We start from the raw sequence: 16,200 nt of genomic DNA on the forward strand, positions 1-16,200 counted from the left end.
TCCCACCTAAATCAACCAGGAATCAAAGCGGGTTACATCCAGAAAAACAACAACTAATATAACTTCAATTATATACTACAAATCTTCCAAATAATTTAAACCCCTAATTGTATCAACTTCTCAGTTCCATTCTAATTGTTATTATATATGGATGACTATAAATTGTTATCTTTCTGTCTAGCATGCATTTCTATATTACATATTGTAATTACTCAACCCTCATTTATTTTGTTATTACTACTTAATGTACACTATCCTGGCATTACTTTTTATATTGTTAATCACACTAAGTTGTTAGCCACATCGAATCTGATCTATTGGGATAATGTGGAATATAAATGAAATAAATAAATAAATTCAATACAAGCATCTATAGGCAGCTGATGCAAATCCTTCAATAGCGGGGTCACATGATCAAACCTTTTGCAACAAAAAATCATTCTCGCCGCTGTGTTCTGCCAAAGTTGAATTCTATTTCTAATGTTATGAGTAATACCCACATACAACACACTACAATAGTCCACCTTGGGACATCAATATCATCTGAACTAACAGTCGAAAATGCTCTGGATAAAAATGGCAGAAAGTAAAAAAAGATTTTTTTACTAAAGTTATTAATCTGATTTTCCATTGTTAGTTGAGAATCCAAAATGACCCCTAATACCTTTGCTAATGTCAAATAATTAATTTGTTCACCCGATTTTAGCCTTAGATATTTGGGAACCTCTAACAGGGAATTACTGAAATATAATAAACTAGTATTTTCAATAAATCAATTAACAGCCAATTATTAAATTAAGTTGTGCATGCAAGCCTAAATCATAGTAGGGGTATCAATTTCCTGCTATATACCCCTACTATGATTAAATTGGTGGTTCCTGATGAAGCCCTGAAGTAGGTGAAACGTTTTGAGCCCCATTGACAAAATGTACAGTTGGAGTGGGGTCATCAAGCCATCTAAATTATAAGCTAAATTAATCTATGCTTTAGCTCTGGCTTGTTTGAAGTGTATTTACTCAGAAATACTGTTATATACTCAGAAATGCTGCTTTGAAATACAAGGTTTGAGTATGGGCGTTCTGTGTTTACAAAAAGAGTGAAAAAAAACCCTATGAAAGAGACTAGATCACGGACAAAAAATCTTATATAGATACTAATGTCCTGTTGATCAGACCTTGGTAAATACTTTGGTTTCTGAGGGTTTTTTTGCTTTAACATTTGTTATTAACTCATTCAGCACAACCCTTCAGGATTGTTTGCCCTGTTTACTAAGCCACGCTGTAGACATGCTAGTGTTTTTAGCATGCACTAACACTAGACACACCCATATATTCCTATGGGTGTCTCTAGCGTTAGCGTGCGCTAAAAACACTAGCACACCTTAGTAAACAGGGCCCTTAGGCTCCTAACATGAAGAAATATAGGTCAGGTACTCAGCTTTTCACAATAATAAACAGAGCCAATAAAATCCACAAAGAATCATACTAAAAAATATAATAATAATATTAATAATTATAACAACAACAACAACAACAACAACAACAACAAAAATAACCCTCCAGGGGTCCCCAAACTATGCCCAAGGGGAGTTATTTAGCCTACCCCCTCCTTTCATTTATATGGAACAGAGAAGGTGAAGCTGGAACACAAAGCAGAATTCCTCTGTACCCTAGTCCAGTCCCTCCCATTGTGGGTATGGGTATCGATCATGCATTTGATATATCGTCTTTCTATGGTACAACTAAAGAGGTTTACATGTTATATACAAATAATTTCTCTGTCCATAGTAGACTCAATATCAAAGGGGTATATTTACTAAGGTGCGTTAGCATTTTTAACGCGCCTGTAAATTGAAGGCACGTTAAACGCTAATGCGCATATACATTTCTATGGGCGCATTAGCGTTTAACAAGTGTAAACCATTTACGCACGTTAAAAATGCTAATGCGCCCATAGTGCCATAGGTCTAAGTGTTTTGTACCTGGAGCAATGGAAGATTTAAGGCCCTTTTTACTAAGCCGCGTAGGCGCCTAAGTGCGCCCAACGCACGCCAAAATGAACTTACTGCCCGACTACCACAAGGCTCTTCCGGTAATTTCATTTTTGGCGCACATCCGCTACGTGCTTATGAAAAATAATTTTTATTTTTGGACGTGTGCAGCGGACGCACGTAGTCCTTACCGCCCAAATTCTTTAGCGCTGGTCTATGGCTGGCAGTAAGGTCAGAGACCCAAAATGGAGGCACGGCAATTTTGATTTTGCCACATGTCCATTTTCAGGGGGAAAAAGAGGCCTTTTTTACAGGCATGCTCAAAAATGATTCTGCGCACGCCCAAAACCCGCGCCTACACTACTGCAAGCCACTTTTCAGTGCGCCTTTGTAAAAGGACCCCTAAGTGACTTGCCCAGAGTCACAAGGAGCTACTGTGGGAATTGAACTCAGTTTCTCTAGTTCTCAGACCACTTCTCTATTAGGTTACTCCTCCACTCCATCCTCTCATTTCTCTGAGGACAATGCAGAGGAGCAGTGGTGTTAGTACTCATGTAAAAAGTCTCTTCCATATCATCATGCTGATCAATCCATAGACTGGTGGGTTGTGTCCATCTACCAGCAGGTGGAGATAGAGAGTACTACTACTACTACTATTTAGCATTTCTATAGCGCTACAAGGCATACGCAGCGCTGTACAAACATAGAAGAAAGACAGTCCCTGCTCAAAGAGCTTACAATCTAATAGACAAAAAATAAATAAAGTAAGCAAATCAAATCAATTAATGTGAACGGGAAGGAAGAGAGGAGGGTAGGTGGAGGCGAGTGGTTACGAGTCAAAAGCAATGTTAAAGAGGTGGGTTTTCAGTCTAGATTTAAAGGTGGCCAAGGATGGGGCAAGACGTAGGGGCTCAGGAAGTTTATTCCAGGCGTAGGGTGCAGCGAGACAGAAGGCGCGAAGTCTGGAGTTGGCAGTAGTGGAGAAGGGAACAGATAAGAAGGATTTATCCATGGAGCGGAGTGCACGGGAAGGGGTGTAGGGAAGGACGAGTGTGGAGAGATACTGGGGAGCAGCAGAGTGAGTACATTTATAGGTTAGTAGAAGAAGTTTGAACAGGATGCGAAAACGGATAGGGAAGCCAGTGAAGGGTCTTGAGGAGAGGGGTAGTATGAGTAAAGCGACCCTGGCGGAAGATGAGACGGGCAGCAGAGTTTTGAACCGACTGGAGAGGGGAGAGGTGACTAAGTGGGAGGCCAGCAAGAAGCAGATTGCAGTAGTCTAAACGAGAGGTGACAAGGGTGTGGATGAGGGTTTTGGTAGAGTGCTCGGAAAGAAAGGGGCGGATTTTACGGATGTTGTAAAGAAAGAAACGACAGGTCTTGGCGGTCTGCTGGATATGAGCAGAGAAGGAGAGAGAAGAGTCAAAGATGACCCCAAGGTTTCGAGCTGAGGAGACAGGGAGAATGAGAGAGCCATCAACAGAAATAGAAAACGGGGGGAGCGGGGAGGTGGGTTTGGGGGGAAAATGAGAAGCTCGGTTTTGGTCATATTTAATTTCAGGTGGCGTTGAGACATCCAGGCAGCAATGTCAGACAAGCACGCTGAAACTTTGGTTTGGATGCAAGGTGGGATATCAGGGGTAGAAAGGTAGATTTGGGAGTCATCAGCATAGAGGTGGTAGGAAAAGCCATGGGATGAGATTAATGAACCAAGGGAAGAAGTGTAGATAGAAAAGAGGAGGGGACCAATAACAGAACTCTGAGGTACGCCGACAGGCAGAGGGATAGAAGTAGAAGAGGATCCACCAGAGTGAACACTAAAGGTGCGGAGGGAGAGGTAGGAAGAGAACCAGGAAAGGACAGAGCCCTGGAATCCAAGTGAGGACAGCGTATCGAGAAGTATGCTGTGATCGACAGTGTCAAAAGCAGCGGAAAGATCAAGAAGAATGAGGATGGAATATTGACCTCTGGATTTAGCCAGCAATCCTTTTGCCTCCCTATATGTGGTCATGTGCTGCCGGAAACTCCCCAGTATGTTCTCTATCTCAGCAGGTGGTGGCCACACACAGCAGCAGCTCTGGCTAGGTCTCCAAGCCTAATCCTTAGGTTTTGTTGAGTACCTGGGGTTGAGGGCTCTTCTTGAGCAAGTGCAAACCTGGTGGTGCCAGGTCCCTCCTTTTCTCCCCCCTCCCGCTGGCTCCGTTAAAAAAAAAAAATTTTGAACGTCCTTTAAGGGTGTTTATTTCAACGTTTATATCAGCGTTTATTGCAGCTGCTCACTGGGACATCAGTTCGTTACAGCTCAGAGCGAGAAGCAGGTAATTTTAACCTTTTGTAGCGGGCAGGGGGTTCCCCGATCGGTCTCCACGTGGTCTATGGCGTCGGAGGGCGAGGGCGCGAAGAATCGCTCCCCGGACCGCGTGTGCGCATCTAGCGGGGATTTCAAAGCCTGAATCGCCTTTTTTGGGCATCAGTTTGGAGGCCGGTCAGTGTCCCTGTTCTTCCTCCGGTGCGGCGGTTTTTCCCGCTATAAACGCCCATCCCCCGCTGCTCGCCCCCCCCCCCATTTTGGCCGGCCACTCTGCTCGGACGGCTTCTTCTTGGGCCGCCCTCGAGGTGGGAGACGTTAATGCTACGGTCGCCCTCGATTCGGGCGACAACAAGAAATCGGCCAAAGTTAAGCGCCGTTTTTCCTGCGTGGCTCCTTCTCGGAGGTTCACGCCGGACGCCATTTTGGATGCGCAGCAAGTTTCTCCCCCGCTCTTGCGAGCGCCGGTTGAGGGTGCGTCTAGGGCCGTGGCCCAGGCTGCAGAAGTGCACAGTCTGGGGGGTTTCTCCCCTGAGTTCATTTTGCTGCTGCATCAGGCTTTCCTTATGCAAAACGCTGCCCCTGCTCCCCTGTCTGATAAAGGGGTTGAGGCCTCCGGAAGCAAACGCCCTCGGGTGGATTTCCAGGCCCTAGAGGACTCGGTCTCCTCTGATGTAGATGAGGGCAGCGTATCTGAGTTCTCCCAACGGTCCTTTGGGGATTCCTTGGAGGAGACGGATTCCCGCTCGGATGGAGCGGATGACCCCTCTGCAGCGCGGATCTTTCGCTCAGAGGATTTGCCCAACCTGTTAGTGCAGGCCATGAGCATTTTTAAGATTTCCTCTCCGGAGGACGTCTCTCCCTCAGCCTCTGCTGGCTCTGCCATTATGCTGGGGAGGAAGCGCCCCTTCCACATGCATGAGGCCATGCACACCTTGATTTCGGCTCAATGGGATGTCCCAGAAGCGAGCCTGAAAGTGGCTAGGGCTATGTCCCGCCTCTATCCTCTGCCTGAAGGTGAACGGGAGGCCTTTCTTTGGCCTACCGTGGATTCTTTAATCACTGCGGTGACTAAGAAAACGGCGTTGCCGGTGGAAGGTGGCACGGCTTTAAGGTCGTCCTTCGAGGCGGCTGCTTTAAGTTTGCAGGCCTCAGTTTCCGGCTCCTATGTGGCCAGGGCGTGCCTGACGATTGTGCAGCGGGCTTCCCCCTCGGATCCTTCCTTGAGGGCTGATTGGCCGGCCCTGGAATCAGGCTTGGCCTACTTGGCAGACTTGCTGTATGATGTCTTGAGAGCCTCGGCTAAAGGTATGGCTCAGACAGTCTCTGCACGGCGTTGGCTTTGGCTGAAGCATTGGTCTGCTGACCACGCCTCTAAGTCTCGCCTGGCTAAGTTGCCTTTTAAAGGCAAGCTGCTCTTTGGGGTCGAGCTGGACAAAATTGTGACCGATCTCGGCACGTTTAAGGGCAAGAGGTTACCAGAGGTCAGGGCTCGGGCCAGTGGTGCCCACCCCGGTTCCTCCAAAGGACCGTTTCAGGAAGCCCGTCGGTATCGCCCGGGCAAGTCGGGCTCCTCTGTCCCCTTTTCCTTCAAGAGGAACTTCTCCCCCAAGCAGCATTCCTTTCGCAGAGACCGCCGTCCCGGAGGTGCGTCCTCCAGTCCTCCCCCAGGGTCTCGTACCCAATGACAGGGCCCTGGTCCATGGCCCAGAGCAGATTGGAGGACGCCTGTCCTCGTTTCTGGGCGAGTGGACCAGGGTAACTTCAGACGCTTGGGTGCTGGAAGTCATCAGAGATGGCTACAAGCTAGAGTTCTGCCGACCCTTAAGAGACGGGTTTGTGCACTCTCCCTGCAAGTCTCCGGTCAAAGCTGTGGCAGTGCAGCAGACTTTGGACAATCTGATCCGCCTGGGTGCGGTCGTTCCAGTGCCAGAAGATCAGCTTGGCAAGGGACGTTACTCCATTTACTTTGTGGTACCAAAGAAAGGAGGTTCTGTACGGCCTATCCTCGACCTGAAAGGGGTCAATCGGGCCTTGAAAGTTCGGCACTTCCGAATGGAGACTCTCTGCTCTGTTATAGCGGCAGTGAAGGCAGGGGAGTTCCTGGCATCCTTGGACATCAAGGAAGCTTACTTGCATATTCCCATCTGGCCTCCTCATCAACGCTTTCTGCGTTTTGCAGTCCTGGGCCGACACTTCCAGTTCAGAGCCCTCCCGTTCGGGTTGGCTACTGCTCCGTGGACCTTCTCCAAAGTAATGGTGGTCATCGCAGCCTTCCTACGAAAGGAAGGAGTACAAGTCCATCCTTATCTGGACGACTGGTTGATCCGAGCCCCCTCTTATGCAGAGTGCGGCAGAGCTGTAGACCAGGTGATTGCTCTTTTGAGCTCCCTGGGGTGGATCATCAACTGGGAGAAAAGCCAGCTGCGCCCGACTCAGTCCCTGGAGTATCTGGGAGTTCGTTTCGACACCCAAGTGGGCAGAGTGTTCCTGCCAGACAATCGGATTGTCAAGCTTCAGGCTCAGGTGGACCAGTTCCTAGTAGCCTCTCCTCTTCGGGCTTGGGACTATGTGCAGCTGTTGGGCTCTATGACGGCCACGATGGAAGTAGTGCCCTGGGCCAGGGCTCATATGAGACCACTACAACACTCTCTTCTGCAGTGCTGGACTCCAGTGTCGGAGGATTACGCTGTGCGCCTTCCCTTGGACCCAGCGGTGCGCAAGGCGCTGAGCTGGTGGCTGAGGACAGACAAGTTGTCCGCAGGAATGCCTCTTTTGACCCCGGAGTGGGTTGTCGTCACGACGGACGCCTCTTTGACGGGCTGGGGAGCCCATTGCTTGGGAAGGACAGCGCAGGGGCTCTGGTCTCCTGCAGAGGCAAAGTGGTCTATCAACCTCCTGGAACTCAGAGCCATTCGGTTGGTGCTTTTGGAGTTTCTCCCAGTACTGGCGTTGAAGCCAGTATGGGTCCTGTCGGACAATGCCACGGCTGTGGCCTATGTCAATCGCCAGGGAGGTACCAAGAGCGCCCCTCTAGTCAAGGAGGCCATGAATCTATGCCAGTGTGCGGAAGCGAACCTGGAACAGCTGTCGGCGGCCCACATTGCGGGAGTCATGGATGTCAAGGCGGACTTTCTCAGTCGCCATACCTTGGATCCCGGAGAGTGGCAGCTATCGGCTCAGGCGTTCTTGGACATCACGAAGCGCGGGGGCCAGCCGAGCCTAGATCTGATGGCGTCATCGGCCAATTGCCAAGTGCCACGCTTTTTCAGCAGAGGACGGGACCCTCGATCTCTGGGAGTAGATGCTCCTCTCCAACAGTGGCCGACACAGGAGCTTCTCTATGTGTTCCCGCCCTGGCCCATGTTGGGCAGGGTGCTAGACCGGGTGGCAAAGCATCCGGGCCGGATAATCCTGGTGGGTCCTGACTGGCCCAGATGCTCCTGGTATGCGGACTTGATCAGGCTCTCAGTGGACGGCCCTCTGCGGCTGCCAGTGGAGCAGGGCTTGTTGCATCAGGGTCCCGTGGTGATGGAGGATCCCTCCCCATTGCTGGCAATTGAGCGGCAGCATCTGAGGAAGAAGGGCTTCTCAGACAAGGTCATCGCCACTATGCTGAGAGCGAGGAAGCGCTCTACTTCTACTGCTTACGCCAGGGTTTGGTGTACCTTTGCATCATGGTGTGAGGCAGGCTCTCTTTCTCCCTTCACTGCTCCAATTCCTTCAGTGTTGGCGTTCCTGCAAGAAGGTCTGGAGAAAGGCCTGTCGCTCAGTTCCCTTAAAGTCCAGGTAGCGGCTCTGGCTTGCTTCAGGGGTCGCCTGAAGGGTGCTTCCCTGGCCTCGCAGCCAGATGTGGTGCGCTTTCTCAAGGGAGTTAATCACCTACGCCCTCCTCTGTGCTCTGTGGTGCCTGCGTGGAATCTCAATCTGGTGCTAAGAGCCTTGCAGAGGGAGGCAGGAGTGTCTATTCGCACGGTGCCTTCCTTCCTGCCCAAGATTGTTTCTCGTTTCCATGTGAATCAGCAGCTCTGCCTACCCTCCTTTCGTAGGGAGGACTACCCAGAGGAGTACTCTGCTCTCAAATATCTAGATGTGAGACGAGTCATCATCAGATACTTGGAAGTGACCAATGATTTCCAGAAGTCGGATCATCTGTTTGTGCTGTTCGCAGGTCCTCATAAGGGTTGTAGGGCTATTTCCCTGTGAGCCTCACTCTGCTGATCTCTGCCTGTGTATACAACTATGTCAAGATGGAGTCTGTGAACTAAGACCCTGCACTTCAGTGACCAAGCAGATTCAACTTTCTGTTTGTACCAGAGCTCTGCTTGTGTTAAATAACTGGCAGGTCTGAAAAAAACTCAAGGATATGCAGTGGGCTACCTGACCCTTGCACCTCCCTGATGAGCTACAGGGGGTAAGGCCATGGTGCCAGCGAGTCTGATGAGAGACAGGAATGCATACCACAATGTAACAACTGAAAGATCAAAAAAAGGTTTTCTTGCTCAGGGAATGAGCTGGACAAGATCCTGATTGGTTGCTGTCTGGTCACCTGGGAATCAGGGGCCAGAGAGCGGGAGACCGGAAAGAGAGAGAAGTTCAGAGAGACAGACAGAAGAAGAAAGAAAAGAAGAAAGGGAGAATTTGTCTGGTTCTACTGGAAGAAGGGTAGCTGAAAAGAAGACCAGCGAGACCTGAAGTGGTCCACAACCTTGTGAACTGACCATCTGAAGAAAGTACCTGTTGATTCAGCTCTACCGGCCAGAGAGACTGTAATCCTGCATGCTGCAGAACCTGTGTTGTTTCCTGAGACGGGGACTCACTGTGGAAAACAGCTGGAGTCTAAAGGGGAAAACCTGTGTCCACTTCATCTGAGAGACCACCTAGAGTCGGCTCGGTGAGGATTGCAGAGATTTATTTCCTATAGTCAGGGATTAGCTAGTGGGTTCTTACCTAAGCAAAGGCGGGTTAGTCAGAACTTTGTGATCACGAAGATGTGCTGCTAACTGTATTACTTCATGACCTAGTCAGTATTACTAATCGGGATTGTGTAATAATCTAGTAACCAGTGATATCAGTGTTTTAGTTAGACAATACATTCTACAGTTGCTTATCAGCATAAGGGAGCTACAATTGTACAGCTGAGCTGTAGTGTAGGGTGTATTATACTATTTTCTTACCTATATAATAAATTAATATATTTCACAGCAGTGACTTTACTTTTATTCCAGTTCTCTCTAACAGAAGAAACGTTCTGGTGTAGGCCCAGAACAGCCAGGTTTCTTTATAATATATAACCCCTGGACAGAGCTAGGAAGTTGGTTTAGCCAGACTCCTGTAAACGGAACCTGGGAATTACTCATTGGGTAGCTTTGCCAAGAAGAGTTATTCATCCTATAAATGCTTACAGGGTCTGCAGGCATCCAAGCCTACAGTGGCACGATGGGTCAAGGAAACCATTGCAGCGGCTTATGTGGCCGCGGGGAAGATGCCGCCTATCCAGCTGAAGGCTCACTCCACTAGAGCACAGGCGGCCTCGATGGCAGAGGCCGGGTCCATCTCCTTGGAAGAGATTTGTAAGGCGGCAACTTGGGCATCGGCTCATACCTTCTCCAGGCATTACCGCTTGACTGTGGCTGCTCGGGCGGAGGCCCGGTTTGGAGCTTCAGTGTTGCGGTCAGGGATTTCTATGTCCCGCCCTGGGTGAGTACTGCTTCGGTACATCCCACCAGTCTATGGATTGATCAGCATGATGATATGGAAGGTAAAATTATGTATCATACCTGATAATTTTCTTTCCATTAATCATAGCTGATCAATCCATAGCCCCTCCCAGATATCTGTTCTGTTTATATTCTGGTTGCATTTCAGGTTCAAGTTTAGTCCTCTGTTCCTGTTCAGGAGGATCTTCGTGTTCAAGTTTTTTCGATTGAATTCTTCTGGAGTTGAGACGATTTTGTGTTACAGTGAGCTGCTGCATTCCTCTCCCCTCCGTTTTACGGGGCTGGATTGAGACCTAAATTCTGCCGGCACTCCCTCCCACTTCGTGCGGCTGTAGGGCAGCTTTGTACCCCTCCCGCTTCGGCGGTGTTGGGGTCAGTCAGCTCCTCCCGCGGTTGCAGGATAAGCCAGATCCCCCCGCATCGGCGGGTGTGGTGTCCCTCCCCCGCTCCGCGGGGATGAGCTGGACGGATTCCCCTCCCCCACTAGTGTGGGGATGAGCTGGGTTGATTCCCCTCCCCCGTTTCGGCGGTGGTGAGCTGGGCACAGTGTCCCTTTGTGGGTGTAATTCTCTAAGTGCTGAGTCCTGTGGATGGAGCTTTGATATTGACATACTGAGGAGTTTCCGGCAGCACATGACCACATATAGGGAGGCAAAAGGATTGCTCTCTATCTCCACCTGCTGGTAGATGGACACAACCCACCAGTCTATGGATTGATCAGCTATGATTAATGGAAAGAAAATTATCAGGTATGATACATAATTTTACCATGTTATAGTATCACGCCAATGTTATGAATACACAAAAAAATAATTTTGTAAAAATATAAAAATCCATAATATTTACATATACCCTTTCAAAATTTCATTGGAAACTGCAGAATATTTAACTTTCTATACCTAATAATTAACTGGAAAATTCTTTATTATTAGAAGAACATTTATGGTTGCATTTGATATTGTGCATTAATATTTGTGAAAAACTTAAATAGAATTCTTTTTTTTTGTATCAATAGGTTTTTATTAAAATTTCAATAAGCAAACAAGTAACAAACCCAAAAGAGCAGATATTATACCTCAAAAAGACACCCCCACTCCCCCAAACAACTCCCATCCCCTTCAACCCCCCTCCGGTCAACATTATCAAGGGACACACTGGTACTCTTCAGAGGTGACCTTCAATAAAGCAAACATTAAAACATGTTCTAGTTTTATAATTTTTTTGTGTTTATGCTTTAAAAATATTGAAATAGCTGAGATTTTCTCATTCATAATATGATATTAACATACAATAATTTTGGTTTACCATACAATTATGTGGTAATTGGTAGTATCAGCCTTTTAACTTACCTCCTATTTGTGCAGTTTTGCTGTAGCTCATAGACAGAGGGCCATTCATGCCAGTTCCATAGTCTCCTTTAAAGTAGCGAGTCAGTAGTATTTTTCTTAAGGTAGCACCCTTTTTGGGACAAAAGAAATAAAATATTAAAAATTATTAAAATAAGCTATTAAATGTTGCCTCTTACTTTTGAAGTACGGCTTCTACCTAGAATTTTATTTTCAAGATAAATTGGTACAATCCAGGTTTTACTCCATTGAATGAATGAACCTGTAATCCTGATTTTCCTCATTAAAGGAAAGCTACAAAGTCCAGGGAGTGTGTTTACTAAGGCGTGTTAGCATTTTTAACGCGCCTATAAAGTTAAGGTGCGTTAAATGCTAACATGCCAATACATTCCTACAGGCGTGTTAGCGTTTAACGTGCGTTAAAAACGCTAATGCGACTACAGGGCACCTTTGTAAACACAGGTGCACGTATGTAGTACTGAACAACCAGGATTACATCAGCCTGCCAAAAAAATATGGAGACAGCTGGAAATCCTACCCTGAAGTTCTGTTTAGGGGGCTTGAAAGTGTTGTGCATTTGTGAGAAAAAGGTAAGTATGTTGGGGAGTATGGAATTGTGTTGGTGTGGGGGTTGTGTACATGGGGAGGGGTATGGATGTGTGTATGTGTAGGTTTCTGCAAACCTTACAGTACTGAGACAGTTTTGGCAATATCTTTATTGGGTAGGGGTTGTAGGGCCATTTGATTTATCTTGTGCTTTCAATTTGGTGGACCGCGAGTTGATGTTATCAATCTTCAGTGCTACTGGTATCGAGGGCAACATTTTACAGTTGTTCAGAGGCTTCCTATGTCATAGATCTTACAAAGTGAAATTTCAAGGCTTTATGTAATTCTTCTGGAAGGCACACTGTGGGGTCCCTCAGGGATCCCCTCTGTCCCCAACACTGTTTAACATACTTATAAGTTCACCAGGTAGCAGTCTTGTTCAAGCAGGAAATAAAGTTTTCATATATGCAGACATTGCAATTTTGCTTCCTGCATTACAATCTGCAGAGGAAACAGCAGTCAGATCAATGACTGTCTTGACCTACTTGATCATTGGATTCAGGGACATTATTTGAAGTTAATTAAAGTTAAAACAAAGTACACCTTAATAGGACAATCTGATGGTATTTGGAACAATAACATATTTAGGTTACATAATCCTAATTTTAAATATGAGCCAGGCTTAAAAAATGTTTCGGAGTCCTCCTAAATAGCACTTTGGTGCATGAGTTGCAGATTAATGCAGTGATTAAAAGAAAATATCTTATCAATAAACTGCAAACTATCCAAAATATGGCAGCCCGATTGATATATTCTGCACATAAACAAGAGAAGATTACACTTCTGTTGCTGGACCTTCATTGGTTTTCCATAGAGGAATGAATTCATTTTAAATTATGTATAACAGTATTCAATATAATATTTGGGAGGGTTCCACCATATATGTTATACATGATCTGCATACCAACGAGGAACAAGATTGGTACTCTATAAGATACTTTTTAATTGCATTTCCCCAAATCCTAAATTATTTCAATCTAAATTGAAGAGAGCTTTTTCAACTAGCTTTTCTTTTCAGGCATCCACTATTTAGAATTATTATTATTATTTATTGCATTTGTATCCCACATTTTCCCACCTTTTTGCGGGTTCAGTGTGGCTTACAATAGGAGTTAAATGTTGGAAATACAATTTGTTACATATTGGTTATGGATTATATCTTGCCTAGTTATGCGAAACAATCAAGTGTCGTTGAGAGTGTAACAATGGAGCACAAACAGTGAAACATTGGAAGGAAACAATGGGAGCTTAGAGGGCGATAGGGGGCATAAAGACATATATCTTTCTGTGATTGAAGGTATGAATGATGTGATATTACGAGAATGAGAGTTCCGAGGTGAATGTGTGTTGCATTCGTGGATAGTAGGTGTGGTCTTTATGTGTTTTGGTTCTTTCCGTAAATCTTTTCGAAAAGATGGGTCTTCAGTGATCTGCAGAAGGAAGCTTGCTCATTGATTGTTCTTAGGTTGCGTGGCAGTGTATTCCAATATTGCGTGCTCATGTGAGAAAAGGTTGATGCATGTAGCGTTTTGTATTTCACGCCTTTGCAGTTGGGGAAGTGGAGGTTTAGGAAGGTTCGGGATGATCTTTTGGCGTTTCTGGGTGGTAGGTCTATTAACTCAGACATGTAGGCTGGGGCTTCGCCGTGAATGATTTTGTGGACTAATGTGCACACTTTAAAAGTGATGCGTTCCTTTAGTGGAAGCCAGTGTAGTTTCTCTCGTAATGGTTTTGCACTCTCATATTTTGGCTTCATTACCATCTCATATTCAAATTTGAAAATATTATTTAGCTTTTTCAAAAATCATTGAAATCTTTCTTCTTTAAAGAAATATTTAGAGGCAAGTTGTTAAAGTCAAATATTTTATTATTATGTATTTTCCAGGAATAACTTTGCTTCTTATTTTGTAATCCACATAGAACTTTACAGTATCTGTTGAATATAAGACTATTTGTAATGTAATGTAATGAAGGGTTTCCCAAGTCAGTCCCGAAGTACCCCCTTGCCAGTCAGGTTTAAGGATATCCACAATGAATATGCTTTCGATGGAGGCAATGTATACCAATCAAGTTCATGCATATTCATTGTGGATATCCTGAAAACCTGACTAGCAAGGGAGTACTCCAGAACCAACTGGGGAAACATTGATGTAATGTAATATTTTAACACAATGCCATTTTGCTCTGTAATAATTCATAAATATCTAAGAAGAGATAACATTTCCTAAATTTCTTTTTCTGAAGACACTGAAGCTGGATACAATAACATGAATTATTAAGACTGAAGTTGCCCCTTCTAGGGCACCTCTTCTCAAACTCAACCTTTCTTGAGTGAAATAACTTTATTCTAAGTTTCATCATTTCCCCTTTGAAATGGATTTTTCACTTTGGTAGATTTTGTAAGGAAAATAATGCCTATAGACTTGAACATATAACCTATGTTAGAGCTGTACCGAATATTTTTATTCGAACTGATTCAGTGATTTAAATTTGAATATGAATTATCCGGGATCTACTGTGAATACTCTCCCTTCCACCGCACCTTGCAACTTTCCAAAAATTTCCAGCTGGTTGGCATTTGAATGATCAGAAGCTATACAGTGTTACGCTTCATAACTGTGTGGTTATTTCTTCTCTCTCTCTCTCTCTCTATTTTTTTTTTTCTTCCTTTCAAAAGCATATAGAGACAGACTCGTAGACCTCAATATGTATACCTTGGAAGAAAGGTGAGAGAGTGGAGTTATAATTAGGCATTTAAATATCTCTGAGGCATAAATGTACAGAAGGCAGGTCTCTTTCAACTGAAAGGAAGCTCTGGAATGAGAGGGAATAAGATGAACTTGAAAGGGGGTAAACTCAAAATTTTCTCTGTTTACATTTCTATTTTTCTTTTCAGGCTATCAAGATTACAGTTTTCTTTCATAATCTTATTCTGTTGCCTAGATGGCAAACTTTTCCTCAGTGTTTTTCTTATAATTTTCAAAGGTTTTACTATTTTTTGGAGTCTATAATGTTCCCCTCTCCAGTTAATGCTGCGGCATATCCCTTTTTTAAATCTTCTTTTCTAGATTCTTCCCTACTGAGGGCCCCCTTTACCAACCTGTGGCAAAAAGGGGCCTACATTGGCGTTGGTGCGTGTTTTTAGAGCATGCCAAGGCCCCTTTGTACTGCAGTGGGTAAAAGGTAGATCTTTCTTTTTTTCAGGAAATGGCTAACAAGCGCAGCCATTTGGGGGGGCCCTTTCTGCCACCCATTGAGGTAGCGGTAACCGGGCAGCACTGCCCGATTACCGCCGGGTACACACCAGCACTACAAAAATAAAAATATTTTTGTAGCATTAGATATGATGCATGCTGGGGGTGGGAACTACCACCGGGCAGCTGCGGTAGTCTGGCAGTACTTCCTTTTTAGCGAGCGGTAAACCGGGATTGGGCTTACTGCTGCTTTGTAAAAGGGGCCCTGAGTAAGCACTACACTTATAGGGATAACGTATCAAAAGCTTGGTAATATTACTAAAATTCCTATAGTTTTGCACCTTTATTTTTTTTAACTGAAAATACTGATATTTTGTAATGATAAATATGGAATCTCTATGCTGATCATTTACATTTGATTCTATTTAACTGTTTTATGTCAGTATTTAACAAGTATTTTGTTTTGTTAAGATCTCCCTCACTTTTGTATCTTCAGATTTTTTCATCTCTTAGTTATTTTCAAGGCTCAGTCACTCCTTTTTCTCTCCACACTTGAGTCTATATGAATTTATAATTATGCACTGGCATAACTTAGTTTATAAATAACTACTCGATCTCTAGATCTTATATAACATTTTTTTTCCTTTTTCTGGAGGAGATTTCACATGACTTACTAGTGCCCTATTTTCTGTCTATACTTTTCAATAGGATTTTCTTACTTGCTTCCTCACTTTTCCTTATCTTCTTACACCATTTCTTCTATATCTGAATCTTTCTCTCATTTTTCCCCAACAGGTTAAAAATAGAATTTCCAACTGTTTTCTGTTTCACACCAATTAATAAATGTAGACATAACCATAGGGCCAATCATTAAATTGCATCAGTTTAAAAACAATCATTGCATGCATCTAGGTGGTTACTTTAAAAGACATATTCTTGTTCTCGATGTCTGAAAACTGGCATTTAGAAATCCATATTGCATGGATCTAGAATTTTACGAAGGTAGGATATGGACATCTAACAGTGCAGTATGCCC

The 16,200-nt window shown here is 44.8% G+C and overlaps 1 protein-coding gene across 2 annotated transcripts in view; it reads right to left on the bottom strand.

Moving 5' to 3' along the window:
• Positions 1 to 16,200, bottom strand: part of LOC115477466 (inositol 1,4,5-trisphosphate receptor type 2) — an 801,768-nt gene that overhangs the window by 254,029 nt on the left and 531,539 nt on the right. For both annotated transcript variants that reach the window (XM_030214365.1, XM_030214364.1), the window contains exon 37: positions 11,368 to 11,476. In XM_030214365.1, coding sequence (XP_030070225.1) covers positions 11,368 to 11,476 — 109 coding nt within the window. The remainder of the gene's footprint in view (positions 1 to 11,367; positions 11,477 to 16,200) is intronic.

Source organism: Microcaecilia unicolor, chromosome 9 (assembly GCF_901765095.1).
Source record: "Microcaecilia unicolor chromosome 9, aMicUni1.1, whole genome shotgun sequence".
NCBI lineage: Eukaryota > Metazoa > Chordata > Amphibia > Gymnophiona > Siphonopidae > Microcaecilia > Microcaecilia unicolor.